Source organism: Aptenodytes forsteri, unplaced genomic scaffold (genome assembly GCF_000699145.1).
Source record: "Aptenodytes forsteri isolate BGI_AS27 unplaced genomic scaffold, ASM69914v1 Scaffold66, whole genome shotgun sequence".
Classification (NCBI taxonomy): Eukaryota; Metazoa; Chordata; class Aves; order Sphenisciformes; family Spheniscidae; genus Aptenodytes; species Aptenodytes forsteri.
The window spans coordinates 3,358,874-3,374,827 of NW_008795131.1; the positions used below are offsets into that span (position 1 = coordinate 3,358,874).

Below are 15,954 nucleotides of genomic sequence, written 5' to 3' on the forward strand. Positions count from 1 at the left end.
TTCTAGCAATTGAAAAAAAAACCCAACAAAACAAATAACAGTGCCAAGTCACCTGAATGTGAAACTTGGAATCAGATTTAAGCACACTTCCAAAACCAGACCAAGAACCTTACATAGGAAGTGTGCCCACCAGCCAGAAGAAACAGTCACCAAAGCTGACAACACAACTGGCAAGGAGAACAGATTAAGGAGGCTCACACCATAATTTTTATTTTTACCACTAGAATAAGGACCAAGTTAGCATTTCATGTCTGTTTCTCAAAGATTCAATCAGCAACAAATGGCAAAGGAGCACCAGTTCTTTTTCGCTTTTATTGAAGTACTACATACCTTACCTATTAAAATGAAAAATGTTAAGCAGAGAGGCAATAACAATATATGCAGAGACCCGGCTTTTAGAAATTCCATAGGACTAAGGGATTTTGCGGATGAGATGCCTAGCCGCAAGTTTTCAGCTGTTGTACAAACGCTCCCCTCCCCTTCCCTCCCCTCCACCCCCCCACAAAACCCCAAAAAACCCTAGCAACCCACTCCCCATAGTAAACCATCACAACTTTTTTTGAAAACTAAAATTTGATGTGCACAGGAAAAAACAGAAAAACTACCAGGAACTGCAGTTTCTCCTTTGTTTCTTTTTTTTTTTTCCTTTCTAATGGTAAACATGATTCGCTATATGTCTTAGACTGAGACTTTTTAGTCACCCTAAAATCAACTGACTCGGAAGCAAGCTTTTATTAACATAAGGGTCTGGGAGAGGTATACAGGGACATGCTAGGCAGCATTTAAAAAAAACCCAAAACAACTATGGTGCCCCTTCAGTATACTCAGAAATTATATTTCAAGTTTGTTATTTTATTATTCAACCAGATTTTCAGAGTAGCCTTAGATCTAATACAAAAAAAGCTAACTGTATGCCAAGTTTCTTCTTTCTTCAAATACCTCAAAAATGGAAAAGGAAAAAAATTCAATAGATTTGCCTTGAATTTAAACAAAAGGTAGACCTAATGTCAGCAAAAGTCACTGTAGAAATGTCTACACAGCACAATGAAATGCTGTGCAGAGACACCCCTGCTTGTTCTTTCATGATTTTGCCTTGTAATGCAGCTAATGTAAAAGGCTGTGTGTACAGCAAGCTCTCCTGGCCAACTAACCGGCTCGGAACTCCACATAGACTGTTTACCTTGCTGGGAGGAAAAAAACACCCCCAAAGCCTCAAACACCAAAGCAAAACAAAAAAAACCCAAACCAACAAAAAAGACACCCTCCACATCAGCAAGAGTCCTGCCATTGTTTGCAACAGACTTTCAATCAGGCCCATAATAACTTAACGTATCTTGGACACTCTAAGTGCACTAAAGGATTTCTTCTTCGTTTCAAAAAGAAAGATTAGGGAAAAATATGACTGCCATTGACTGACATTAGCGAGTGTCCTCCCTTCCCATTGGATTGTTTGCTGATAATCCTACAATGAAGCAATAGATTACCAAGTGTCCTCCCTTCCCATTGGATTGTTTTCTGATAATCCTACAATGAAGCAATACATCACCCCTTCCCAGGAGCCATTCTCACAATGATACCCATAAATTCTGTACTGCTATTTTATCACAATTAACTTATCCCTAGCAAGCTCCTTGTTCAGTATGAAGACATGCACAGCAGAAACCTAAAAAATATATCTTACTGGCAACAGATACCTTTAAAATACAGCTTAAAGTGGCTGTCACGCTCTTCTACTGGTTTACTACACCAAAGTCATATATACCCATTTTCCATATCCATTGACCTTCAGTGGTTTCCAGTGTCAGTGGTGGCTTTTAGATTTTTTTCAAACAATCCTGTAAGTTTTTTACAGACCTGAATACCTGTGGAGCTCACGGGCCCTTGGGATGAGACATGATGAAATTAAGCTATCTGAGCAGCCATAGAGAATAAAATAGTTCACTGAAACAGATCAGTGTTCCCTGTCTGCCTTTATAGCAGAAGTTTGTAGTTGCTATGTTCTAGTGCAGCATCGCAGACACTGCTTGAAACGATGAGTAAAAGTGTTTTTTCACTACAACCAGCCAATAGACCAAGCCAGTATCAAAAGCCACCTCTTGTTTTGTTCTGCTTTGTAATGAGATCAGATTGATTGGCAATATACCACTATATAATGGATTAAGATGATGCTACTTACAACACTGGCTTCAAACAAAATTCTGCCTTGATGTTAAATAAAGAATACAGAATCCTGTGTTAAGTGCTGCTTTCATACTGTAGGCAGCCGAGGCAATAGTTTTCAACTGTTTTGATATTGCTGTACCCAGAACATGGGGTATGATTCAATACCTTGCTGTGAATCATCCCTCCTGTAGATATCTTATAACATACGTAATTTACAATCAGTCAGAAATAACACCAATTAGAAAAAGCATTTTGTCATTAAGTATCTTATTGCACCATTAGATCTAAGGTAACAGTCTGCTATATCATATACAAAGGATTGTAATTTTAGTACCGGAGCAAACCAAAAGAACTTGATTATAATACAAGTAATCCAATATGCAAATATATCCTTCAATTTAAAAAAGAACAAGTTAAATTGCTTTTGCATAAACATTGTTTCCCTTGAATTTATACTATCATAAAAATTGTCTTAAGGAGGCATTTAATTAGCCTCTATAAAGCATTCTAATTTAAGCAGCTGTATTTATTTCACTTAATTAGCATTGCTCAACTCTAGGTATTATCTTTCTACCAGAGTACGAAGCAAAAATATTACTCTTCTGGAATTGGCATAGTTGATTCTCAGTTAAATGCACCGAGTTCCACAGAACATTCTCTTAAGTATCAGATGAAAATTCAGCCAGATGAGAATACATTTTTTTATGTCAAAAACTCACAGTGAAAATGCTGTGAACTGCACACTTAAAGAGTTCTGACATAACAGATGGGATGTCAGAATAAGACCAACTGGTCAGTAAAAGTGAAAACATAAATTTAGTTTTATTCTTTGAAATGTGACTTCAACCCCAGGATCTTCATGGCATTTGCTACATTTTAGAAACCGTTAATTTAGGCAAGTGGAAGCTGTTGATGCGCTGGCCATTTCGCTGACTACTACTGCAATCAACCAAAACATTTTTTTTTGCTGTCTATAGGTAGAATAATAAACATGTTAATTGTCAAATGAATAAGATCTATTAACAGACGAGATCTGTAGTAATCTCTGCTGCCCATAGTCATTGTTCATTTATAAGGAAGACGGAGAGGAATAGATACTTTTGAGGAGTTTCTTAAAAGTATTTTCAGATTATAGTTGATTTCACTCAGAAGAAAGACGGAGGACAGAATTGCAAGCTTTTCATCAATAAAAAACATAATAGCAGTGTAAGTTACTTTAAAAACAGTGCCAGTGAAATGACTCATTTTATTTTCATATTTACAGAGGAGTACAATTTAATACACATGCTGATCCTCTGGATACCTGCATATCAGAACATCTGGATGCCTGGGTCTGGCAGGATACCCAGAAGAAGAGAAATTCCTTAGGACTACTGCTACATCTGAAGCGGTAGACAATCTTCTCACATATACCATAGTATAACAGTTGCTTAAGTTTGAAATTTCCAGAAAAGACAAATTAACCGGTGTATGACACATTCAACACTCAACAGAGCCGGTCAAAAGTCCTAGTAGCACTTAGTAGATATTTGCACGTACCACAGTGGTATTTGCAATTCCTCTAAAGCAATGGAACACATACCTATGATATTTTACTGTCTTCATCTTGTTTACAACTATCACATTAAAACAATAAAATAACTTACCACTAGGGTTAAAAGCCATGCAGCAAATAGGCTTTTCATGTGCAGGGAAGTGGGCCACAATACCATCACTATCAGAGTCCTCACTGACAAGTACCTGCATAATAATAATAGAGACAAAGGAAGGTTAGGAAATGAAAATACACCTAAGAAAACACCAACTTACTGATACAGGAATTGTTTTATAAGATATACACAGTGGTATGAATTAGAAATAAAACTGCATGTGAACTAAACACAAGGAGTCTTCTGTATTTTTTTCAGATAGAGAGACATGAAACACGCTCAAATAACCTACTATTAACTAGAAAGGATTATGCACTTTATACCTGGATTGCCTATTTATTTATCCTATTCAAATAAGACAAAATAGAAAAATATTACTGTTTTGCTACATAAAGTATTAATGGCTGCATAGAAGCTTATTACAAAAGAAGTCTGTATGCAGTGCACCAGGAAGCTACATTTAAGGTTTCCACCGCCGTTGGCTGAAGCAAGGGTTGTGACCCCTCTGTAGGTCTATAATCGAGAGGGCCTATTACTCATAAATTCGTGACAGGAGCTCTCCCGCTCATTCAGCTCTCCTGTGGACAGGAGCTCTCATTCCACCAGACTCAGCAGCAGCGTGCAGTGGGACTAACGTAAGGAGGATCGGTGTGATTACACTGAAGAGCACACACAGTTCTTTAACTGTAAACAACAAATGATTTTCTCTAAGCAGTAACAAAAAAAAAAAAAAAAAAAACATAATAGTAAGAAAAACAGGAGATACCACAGAGTTTTTCAAAGAAAAGGGAATATTTAACCATCACATAAATCAGTATTTTCTTTGGGAGGATTCAAAGTATACATGGCAAATGAGTGGAAAAACAGACCAAAAACCCAGTCAAAGAACGTGGTTTTGCTTTCCACCAGTTACATAGGTAGGAACACTACAGCTTGCATCCTGCTAGTAAGTGGCAATGGACTTGAGGTATCTGGATTTCCAAACGACGCAAGAAGTGCTAAGGACTGGGAGTGTGTATGAAAGCAGCTGCAGTACGAAATACGCAGCTAACAAGAATTTTCTCCATCTTGAAATTGCCTCAATGGACATTAAACAACAGTATTACAAAGGCTGCCAATCAAGACCCCTTAAAGAAACCATGCTGTCATAAAATACCTTCTTGTGAACAAAAAAGCAATTCAAAGGTAGGAGAGAGTTTTCACAACAGAGGGAAATTAAGAGGAAAGGGAAATAGCTGGACTAAGACCTGTGTTGCGCAACATCTTCTGGAGAAAGGGACAAAGGATGAGCTTTTAGTTTTTCAAACAAAAGGCTATTTGAAGTTGATAAAACTACTTGGACCAGTCAAAACTAAAGCTGACTGAAGACATACAGAAGGACCTCCAAAAGGACACAGTATTACCAATGTCTAATTGTATGAAGAGAAGATATTCTTAGACTTACAGAAGAGAACAAAAAGATGTGGGGACAAAACATATGCAAGGGCTGAAAAAGTATTTTCTTCATTGGTTACATCATGTTAAAGACTAAATTAAGTAAAACGATGACAAAGATCTGTCAGAAAAGCACTTAATAAAAGGGTTTCTGTGGTAAGCAAAAACCACCTTCTTAATAAGATAGTGCAAAATTTCCCATTTCAAGTTCAGAATAATTTGTCTGCCGCTTCCAAAATAATCTGAAAGGTTTTTAATACTTCCTATTCCTAACAGATATCAGAATAATTTGAAGATATTTTTATGCTTCAAAAAGAGAAATCATCTTTAAATGTTTAAAGTAGTCACGTAATATGGATGAAGAGGCCTGCGCCTGACTTACTTTAAATGTTCAAATTACTTGGCACTGTCACATAAGCACAATTATGGTTTTGCTTTCCGTTGTCAGCATTTCGTGCTTATTCCAGAACCACTAACCAAAGGGTCTGGAGATCTTCCTAAGAGCTTTTCAAAGAAACAGTGTTCTTTTCTCAGCCTATATAAAGTGCACTAAATAACTCCTATACATCATCTTTTCACAGCTTCCACTTTTAGGTAACTTGGTCTTATCCTAAACATTTTGCTCTAATTAGAGATAAATGATAATGATAAAGTAACATCATAAACCAGCCTTACAAAAGAAATAGAAGGGTTTTTTAAATCTAGTCTGTTAAACAAAAATATTTAATCTAGAAATGTGTAGGTATCAACAGTATCTAAATCATTGCTAAAAACAGTTACATATTTCACATGCATCATCTTCTACAGATTAATCCAGTAAACTGGATTAATTCAGCATGTGATTTTTTTTGTTTTTAAACTAATGATAAATGCACCACTGTTACCATCCCTGCAACATAAAACCCCTATTCAACAGCCAGGGAACACTCTGGACGACCTTTAAATATTTTTCCTCTGGAAATACGGTACAAAGTAAAAATTTCACAACATTAAGAATTGTGAAACACCTCAGACGTACCAATTTGAGAATACAATAAAGCCCAAATCTATTATTTGTATGCTATGCTAACTGTTTCCATGCTTTAAAGTGGTTTTTTTAATCACTGCTTAAAATTATCTTCCTGGAAAAACCACCTTTGTGTTTAATCTAAAAGGAGTTTTTCAAAACCTTCACTTTTCACTGTAAAAGCTGATTTTCAGATATAGCAAACCAGTCCTTATTTTGGCTGTTATACAAGTCCATTGTTTGTGATAGAAATACAAGGAAGAAGAACTTATCAGCATAACATCCAATCAAGAAAGAAAAGCAACTGTGAGCTTGTGGATCCTGAAAACCCTCGCCTGCCACCAAGCCCGGCTCATGCAGCGCTTTCAGACTCAAACTAAAATATATTAGTCTCCTGCATTAGCCAAGTAAAACAAGCAAACAAAGAAAGTAAAAAACACGCCTCCAAAACACCTTCATTACTCAAAAATCTGGAAATCCTTGAATAGTGGAGAATCTGAAACTCAGGTTGTGATGGTGCCACACCACCTCCTTTCTTGACATCTGGTATCTGTCACTCCCTACCCACTGTGGCCACAGAGTGGAAATGCTTGCTTGTGAAACGCACACATGGAAACACACTTGCTTGTGCAAGGTAAGATGAAGTTGAAATAAAAGATGTTCTTAATCTTTTTAAAATCAACATAAAAAAAATCCTTGTGGAACAGCAAAGAAAAGAAGTACTTCTTTTAAAGTCACCAACTTGTATTTAAATCTTCAGGCTGTACTGCAAGATTTGTCATGTCCTTCCCCTGCACTTTTGCAGTGGACAGTTGGGAAAACATACATCACTTTTTACAATTTCAACACTACAAAGGAAGGGGGGGGCGGAATCAAAGGAATTGCAGCAGTTGACTTAATTACACCATCAACCACAGAAGAGCCTCTTTGGAAATGTCCCTTCCAAACCTGCCACAACACAAAAGCCTGGTTCACATGCCAACTTAGAGCTTGCATAGCTTTAAAATCATGGTAAGATTTTCACCATTGTATACAACTTAAGGAAAACAAAATTATGCTGATATAACACAAGATGCTTTATACTGGAATACATTATTTTCTGTATTAGAGATCTTTAAATGGATATAACTGCCTCAGTACAACAGGGTTTATATAAATTTGGATAGATCAAATAGCACAGATTTCGTGCAGACAAGGATGAAGACCAGAGCTGTACAGTAATGAAGAAGTATTCAAGGCCTCCGCCACACAGGCGTCACAAATTTTAGAAACACCACTTCTTACAAAGGCTGAAGTGGAAGACGCTATCTGCAAAGGTGCTGGAGAGAACGATGTCCATAGGCTAACAAATGGCACATTACATCAATGCTGATGTTGTACAACTGGTTCTTTTTGACCAGTTTATGGTTTCTTACCACTGAAAAGAGCGGAGTTGGAAATTTTTCTTGGAAGTCAAAGCAGTGGTACAAATTGCCTAATAACGCATGCAAGTGCTGTCAAAAAGCTCGAAGGAAGCAGCTTATTCAGCTTCCCGACACACAGGGCAGACAAAGCCCACAGGAATCCCAAAGCTGCAATTTTTTTCATCCCAAACAGGCTTCGTTCTCCAAGGTAAGTGGCCTCTAACCACTCTACTATTAAGAATAAAAGACCTTAAAGTCTCTCATTGAAAAAGGTTCATAAATCTTAGCATTACTCTTATAATTGCATAGTCACCGAGGTTCGTAATGATGCAAGGAAGATACTTGAGCAGAGCTCCCCACCGTTACAAACAGAAACACCATTTTAAGAAAAACAACCAACAAGAAACAAGCACTAAGGGTCTTCTACCAAGATGGCCTCGTAAATCTGCACTCAGCCTATTTCTGATGCCCAAATAGTATCTTATCAAGAGAGCTGCCACACGGTTTTCAAAAAAGCTGCCCAGCCAACAGAGTCCGTAGCTGGACAAGCTGAGCCAATGCTGCAGCTCCCTCAAGCCAGCTCTATTAAAGTTCAACAGAACGCTGTAGTTGATCGAAGATGAATCAAGTCCTCTTTATCTTGCTCTAAAAGAGAGGCAGACAAAACACCTAGGGGATCATTACATTTATTATCAGAAAATAGTGTTTGCTTTGAGGGCAAGAGATAGCTGAAGCCGAAGCTTTTTTCTCCTATGCCCTATTTTCCTTCTTTCGTTGTATTTTCCATACAGCTGAACAGAAGCCACTAGTAATTATGACTTCAATTATTTTAATCTTTAGAGGCAAATTACACCACTTATCCCAGTGGAGACATGTTTCTAAATAAAACATGAAAGTAACACAAATAAAAATGGACACAAATCCAATCAAGCAGGTCCTACCCAATAAAATTAAGAAAGAATAATCCCATCATCATAAATACAAATAGGTTTGGCAATATTTATAAATATGAGTATTATGCAATATAGAGATCTTCGCATGTATACTTATTAAGATCTCCATTGATTTACATAGCTGAAGTTAGTGCAGCGTCCGCTCCAGTTCGTATGCACAAAAACCAGCCCCCTCCATACCGACCCCCCCAATCAGCCTCCCCCAACTTATAGCTAAGGTCAAACATCAGTGGAAAAGGGCTAAAAGTGATAAATCTTTGGCATTAACTACTGCACTCCTTTTAATAGAATCCAGCATAAACTCAAAACAGCCTTGTGCTCAGCCTGAACCATTTATCTGAGACAAAAATGTCTTCTTGACAAAAAACAGATCTCCTTTAATAAAAGTAAGGCAGACAGTATTATGCTCTGAGGGAATCCTGTTGCTCTTTTTATATTTATATATAAAAAGAATTCTTCTGTAATACACGTAGATATAAAAAGTGAAGAAAATTGATGCCAAATATATGAGCATTAGAACATAAAATTAGCTTTTGTGAAAGCTGTTCTTATAAATAAAAGCACTGGTGTTAATGACCAGTGGAATTACGTACGTAGTTAAAGTTTTATTATTTAATAAGTTTTATTCTTTTAGATTCTTTCTGCTTCAGCCAAAGTTTCACAACAATTCTTGCTCCTGATAAGCATCTTTATTTGGTTCAATTGTTATCAACTCCTTACCAAATGAAAATGAACTTTTGAAACTGCAGCAGTCTGCAGTTTTTTTCTGAAAATTCCTCTTTAATGCAATAAAAAGTTAATAGGGAACAGAAAAAAGCACCAATCACATTTTAAAACATAAAAAGATCAACATGTTAACTTATTTCTGTAAGTTATTTTTAAAATATTTCCTCAAATATTTTCATGTGATTTGGATGATCTGTGAAAGCAACACAATGCTATCTCATCAATCACAGCGCTCTATCAAAAGCATTAAGAATAAAGTTTTGTATTTTTAAATGACTGCATATTTCTCTGTCTACAAAATGTTAGATGTTTAACAGATTTACATTCAGTCACAAAACTGGCGACTTTTGAGAAAGGTCATTATTGCAGACTACATGTGGGTGGCCTAGTTGATGAATTAATTAAGAATACAGAAACAAAGGTTGAAAGAAAATAATTTTTCTTTAAAATTCAAGCCACTAAAGTCTTACACATTTAATTCCAATTATTGAAAAAGAGGACATCTGTACAGCTTTAGTTTTATCCATTTCAACTAATTAACAGATTCAAATAAATAGTCATTACATCTAACTGAAAAGTTTGCTAACACTTCATTAGAAGGAAGTTTAAACAAGCACACAACCTTGTTAACATATTTTGGTTTACCACAAAGTTACTTGGGCATCTTGATAACTATTTTTACTCCCTTTACAAATATATCGTGACAGCCAACTTCAATAATTATACGTTCCTTTGCATTTATTTAATTACTTCATAATTCGAATTTTCTTAAAGTACCACCAATTTTGAAAGTAGGAGCTATCATATAAACAACTGCTGGGTATGAGATTTCACTACAATATCTACGCTCATAAGGTTTATTAAAAATATTTTCCCTACAGATTTAATCCAGCAAGATTACATTAGAAGGTTTCTTTGGTCTTTAATTGTATATTTTGCAGTGGAAGCTAGCATTTCAACCTCTGCCACAGTAGTACAGTATATTTGATGAAATGCATTGAGTTCCATCTCGTGTTCATTATACTGGTATCTTTGAAATGGCAGATATAATAAAAAAATAGTGAAAACTTAAAGCTGTAGTTAGTCCTTCTGGCTTATGTCCAAAACATGTTCCTTAATCGTCCTACTGGACGATAAATTTATATGTTCATACACATGCACAGAGCAGCTCACTCCATCTTTAAAAACTGTGTTGCTATGCTCAAAGTAAATGGACAAGCACACGCATCATTACTTTGCAAGCCTATATATATATATATTAAAAAAAACCTGCTCCCTCACTGAAAAAAGTGCTTATTTCTCCTTCAAAAGGACACGCTTGCTTGCCTTAGATTTACTGCCTTCTTTTTCCATTTTCCTTCTCTTTTTAAAAAGATTTCTTCCTTTTTTTACTGTATGTTATCTTAAAGATATATTTTATCACTTGGAAATTGTTTTATTTCATTACGACACCCAAATTCTAAATTAGGCTGTGCAGGTAGATAGAAATCTTTATTGACCTGAAGGAGGTGAGGTATTCCTTTTACATTAGGAGTCCACTGATAAGAAAATAACTCCTTTCTGCTCCTGAAATTCCTCTAATTTATGATTAGGCTGACAACCTCTGAAAACCATGCACGCACATACAAATACATTTACATAGTTGCTAGACAAATCTCTGATGAAAGGGATGCAAGGTTTTCAAACTGTTAATTCAGTCCAGAAAACACTTGGTAGGCATTACTAATTCTTGTGGTTTCCCAGTCAGTTTAGGAAGACCGATGCTTGCAATGGGCATAGTCATCCAGCAGCATCCCCATCCAGCAGAAATGAAATATTCCAAAACAGGCACCTTCCTCATAGGAGGAAGCAGTGTTTCTTTGTACCCACCTAGACCTCTTATTTCCCACCTGGAATCTGAAAACTGGGATGATAAACCAGTAACTTTAGATAAATCACTGCCACACAGCATCAAGAAAACCGAGACTGAACTATGCAAGGCATTTGCTATACCACTGTACAGCAACTACTTTCTCTAAAATACAGGTGAGGCTGCACTCTGCATTAGTTGGTCTGCTCAATCACTCTTGTACTTCAACCAGAGCATCAGTAGTAATGTACTTTGGATGACTGCTATCAGCAAACCAATTTGCCACAGAAGAGTAGAATAATTTCAGAAATTAATACAATGAGGAAGAATCAATGTAGCTCAGTCATCCAGATTTCAACTCAGCACAATGCTTAACCACGAGTTTATATTGAAGTATACGAGCAATCACATGTAGTTAGTTCAATGAGATTACTCGCACCATTTAAAGGTCAGACTTGCTAAAACGCTTTCCTGAACTGAAGCTTCAATCAATTACGCTGTAAAAACTAGCCAGGACTACCCAGCTAGTACAAATACATGCCATCTAAACTAGTGTGTCATTTCTTGCAGGCTCGCCTGCTTCCACCGGTACACAAGCACAGAATCCCTGCCAGGCTCCTTGGGACAAGTCAATCCACACAACTGCCAAAATCAGAATCTACCACATTCAAATGAGGCTGTGTGCGCAAAAACTTACGTTTCCACCTGGCAATGGAAATACAGCTAGAGTGATGGACAAGAACTCAGTGGGGATTGCGAGCACACACGACACTCCTTGCATTAGAAGGTTCTTTGCTGGGGCAGTGTTGAATGACAGTCTTTATTTAGACCATGTACAAAGTCTATTTATTTTTAATCAACTTTCATTTTGCTAGATGCACATTCCAGTAAGAAAAGATTGTTAAAAAGTCTTCTGTACCACGAAAATCTAACAATGTAAAAGAAAGATTATTTTATTTTTCCTGGGAAAAAAAATAATGCTAATTCTGAAAGTAAGTCTCAGCATTGAAAATAAATTATTAATTTAATAGCATTTTAAAACTTCAGATCACAAAAATATGACTGCAAGACATACAAACAATTAGGATATTAAACTTAGAGCCTCTTTCCCTAGGGATTCAAGACAAAAATTATTTTACTAGAACTGATGGCTTATTTATATTACAGCAGCAGTATTTGGACAAGGCAAGCGTTATCATTTTTACAACTGCTTTTCCATAGTGCCCTTTAGGCTTGATAGCTCCCTACTATTGTTAAGGTCAGAGGACAAGTTCATAAAGCCTCTAAATCATACATAACAAGACTTAAAAACCTAAGATATATCATTTTTTTTCCCTAGGCCTATGCAGAAGAATCAAAGCACAGACAATGGCCATCAGAAATAATGACCGCATTAAACAAGGCTTCATGAGAAATTTATGAAGCAAAATTTTTCTTTTTTCTGGCAGAATATGAAGAGCCAAAAGACCTTTTTTCTAGGAAACAAAACCAAACCCCAATGGTCAGACTTATTTTAAGACCTGACTCTGTAAGACCTTAAGTAACATACGTTCTTTTGTCCATTCTCCTCTTTTTTTTTTTTCATTTTAATTTTGCAGGAAAAGGCCTCTAATGTTATATGAACACTGCCCTTTCAATGTGATGTCACTTGGTTGAGTACTTCTGAACTATTTCTCAGGAACAACCACAGCTCAAACTACATACTGTTTTTTTGTTTGATTTGTTTGTTTGTCTTCAAGTAAAACATTTTATTTTCCTATCAGGTAAGAAAAGAAAATAACTTGACTACTCATTTGTCATGAATACCTTACTAACTTACCTGCAATACGCACCATAAAGATATAGGAAAACAAGAAAAAAGAAATTGTTTTTTCTTTTTTAAATTCAATAAATGTGAACATTAGGAAAAATATTTTACAAAATAGTTACAGAATAATGAAGTCTGCAGGAGTCCTGCATAAACACTGATTCCAGGACCAGACACTTAAAAAATGAAATGATTGGTAAAAACAAACAAAAAAGACATGGATATCTTTCTCCGTCATAAAGACATCACAACACACCAATTTAAAGTTTATGTGATAATGGGATGGATTTTTCAATAAATTTTGTCTGACGCACTGTACTGTACGTTATTAGTAAAACACTACATATGCCTCACAAAACAGTGTCACGCTTGATTACATTTTAGTTTTGAAATTTATGTAAAATTATAAGCATTTAAACTTAATATCCAACTTCACTCATCGTCTTTTTTAAACTGGAATTCAACAACTCACTGTATTTCTAGACAATTGCATTTTCCAGCCACATTATATATTAATAAATATAATCAGACTACATATACATTTCAACTGATCAGCATAAATCAATGTCAATTATGAACAAGTGTTAGAGAGACAAAATGTGACACTTCACACTTGATGTTGTCAAAGTGTCACATAAATATGTTCCAAGGACAATATATACTTTGGCTTAATTTCAGTCCCAAATAGGACTTTATCACAGCTGCGTGTGTCTGTAAAAGTTTTTGACCTAGCAAAAATCTCCACTATTTTTCATTTTCAAAAGCACAAAATACGTTTTCCTGAGACTTTCATGAAAATGAAGGCACATTCTGATTCTGTGCAAACTGTATTACCTGCCCTTCTGCAACTGTCTCTGTATCAATGATAGTGATGATTCCAGGCACCAGAGGACTTCGACGAATGTTGCTATGAGCTAAAATTTCTTCTTCACTTGCTCCTGAAGGCAGCGTCCCTGTCAGCTGCGTAACTACTTTCCCAACCATTGTAAGTCCAGTCTTTATCGTCTATAAAAAGAAAGAGAACCAATAAATAACGTTTAGGGCTGTTTTGGGGAATCTATCTTGAATTTTTTCTCAACGCAATTAATGTAACTAGATTGCGCACACCAGAAGCACACAAATGTTTTTATAAGTGATATATAAGCTGCAAAAGGCTGTATGTAACAGAAATACCTTGAAAAAATTTAGCATCCTATCAATTTGAAGTATTCACCTTTATTTTGGCATTAAATGCTTCCAAAACATTCTTGAAAAAAAGAAGTATTTTAATGTTGTCTAAACATTACAGGTTTTTTTTCCTTTCTTTAACTTTGTTATTTACTTATTCCAAGAGGTACAGAGCACGGACAGTTAGAAGAATCAAATGATGAAGCCAAGATGGGTATGCATGGAAGGCAGTGTTACACAGAGAAATACTTACAGCCCCTAATGGTTAATGCTGAAATAGTTATGTGTTCTGCACAAGTGCGAGAGACAAAGAATTTGGCCTTTGATAGATATGACAGACACGTTCATTTGTTTCTCAGCAATTATGCCTTTTGCAGCATTAAAACTGAATATGGGACTCAAACCCAGCAAAATTAAAAACGCCATACTCAAGGTACTGGAAAGGATAACTCTGTAGAAAGTACATGCATATCCCATAAAAAATAATGTGACTTTCCACAGTCTGCACGTTTTCCAGACATGGGTTTGAAAACATATTAATTGCACCAGCTTTTATTATCTAAAGATGCTGAAGATTGTTTTTATGTTATTTTATTTGGAGAAAGCGGGAGAGTACACACAGTAGGAGAGATATAGGTTTAAAAAAAAAAAGCCAAACAATTCAGACTATAACTTTAAATACTTTCTCCTTGAATCAAGGACTGTGCCTTATTTGCCTATAAAGAATTGAGTAGATTTATTATGCAATATAAATAAGAAATAGCAAAAAAAAAATCAGAATGGAATGACACTGTAACAAGCCAATTCTTAACTAAAAAGACAAGCTAAGCTGCCTGCTAAATTGAAAAGGAAAAAACTGTACAGATCACAGGCTGAAACCAAGAAGCAGCCGCAAATCAATTGCAACTGCTTTGTTTAGTGCTAAAATCTCAAACTGCAGTGATTAGAAAACACATTAGTGTTCATCAATTAGCAGCCAAACGTTTGTTTTAATAATTCATAGGAAATGACTTACACAAAGTCTGTTAGTGTGTTGTCAGGAAAACCTCTGAAGGGCCAACAGAATTAGGCGCCACACTGTATTGATGGCAATATCTAGCCAGGAAGCCTGATTAACCTCTGAGATGCCTCAGCTGATGTACTTACCCCATTAATGCTAATGGAGATACTACCACTTAAAATCGAGCCATGCCTTTATCATAGGAATGTCTTTGGGGTTTAAAGTCTTTAGTAATATCCTGCCATTTGTTTCTTATTATTTCTTTTTATACTCAGATACAACAAATGAGAATAAAAAAAATTTTAACAGTGGCAAATTCAGAAGACTGAAAAACGTAACATAAAGCAGATAATGGTATCCGAGGAATAGACTTAAAATAGACCCAATGCCATCAAAAGAATACATTTCAACAGACACTTTCCTTACAAAAACTGACAAGGCAGTTTACTGGCCAATAGTTAAAATCATATAAAATGCACTGGTAGCTTATACAGCAGGAAAGAGAAATCAGTATAGAAGTACTATATGGCAAAATACCTATGCAAGTTAAAAGACCAAGAATTGTAATTGACCAATTTTAGAAAATATCTTTAATATTATAACTAGAGAAATTGGATGACAAAGTGCCAACTATAAATTTATAGCTCTCTAGAAAAAAATTAAACATGCTTATCTAGCAAAATGAATTACCATTACATTTTAGAGTAGACTATGACTGCAAGACTACTGAGGCGTAATAGGTGTACAAAGATGTGGCTGAGGCCATTAGCTCAGAAATATCAGTGCAAAACCATTAC

The 15,954-nt window shown here is 35.8% G+C and overlaps 1 protein-coding gene across 7 annotated transcripts in view; it reads right to left on the bottom strand.

Annotated features, from left to right (window-relative positions):
• The window catches only part of BCAS3 (BCAS3, microtubule associated cell migration factor), a 386,307-nt gene that overhangs the window by 291,626 nt on the left and 78,727 nt on the right, over positions 1–15,954 (bottom strand). For all 7 annotated transcript variants that reach the window (XR_657522.1, XM_009278231.2, XM_009278229.2 and 4 more), the window contains exons 11-12: positions 13,825–13,995; positions 3,810–3,903 (exon numbers count right to left, since the gene is read on the bottom strand). Coding sequence is in view for 6 of the 7 variants with exons in the window: in XM_009278231.2 (XP_009276506.1) it covers positions 3,810–3,903; positions 13,825–13,995 (265 nt within the window). In the remaining variant the exon portion in view is untranslated. The remainder of the gene's footprint in view (positions 1–3,809; positions 3,904–13,824; positions 13,996–15,954) is intronic.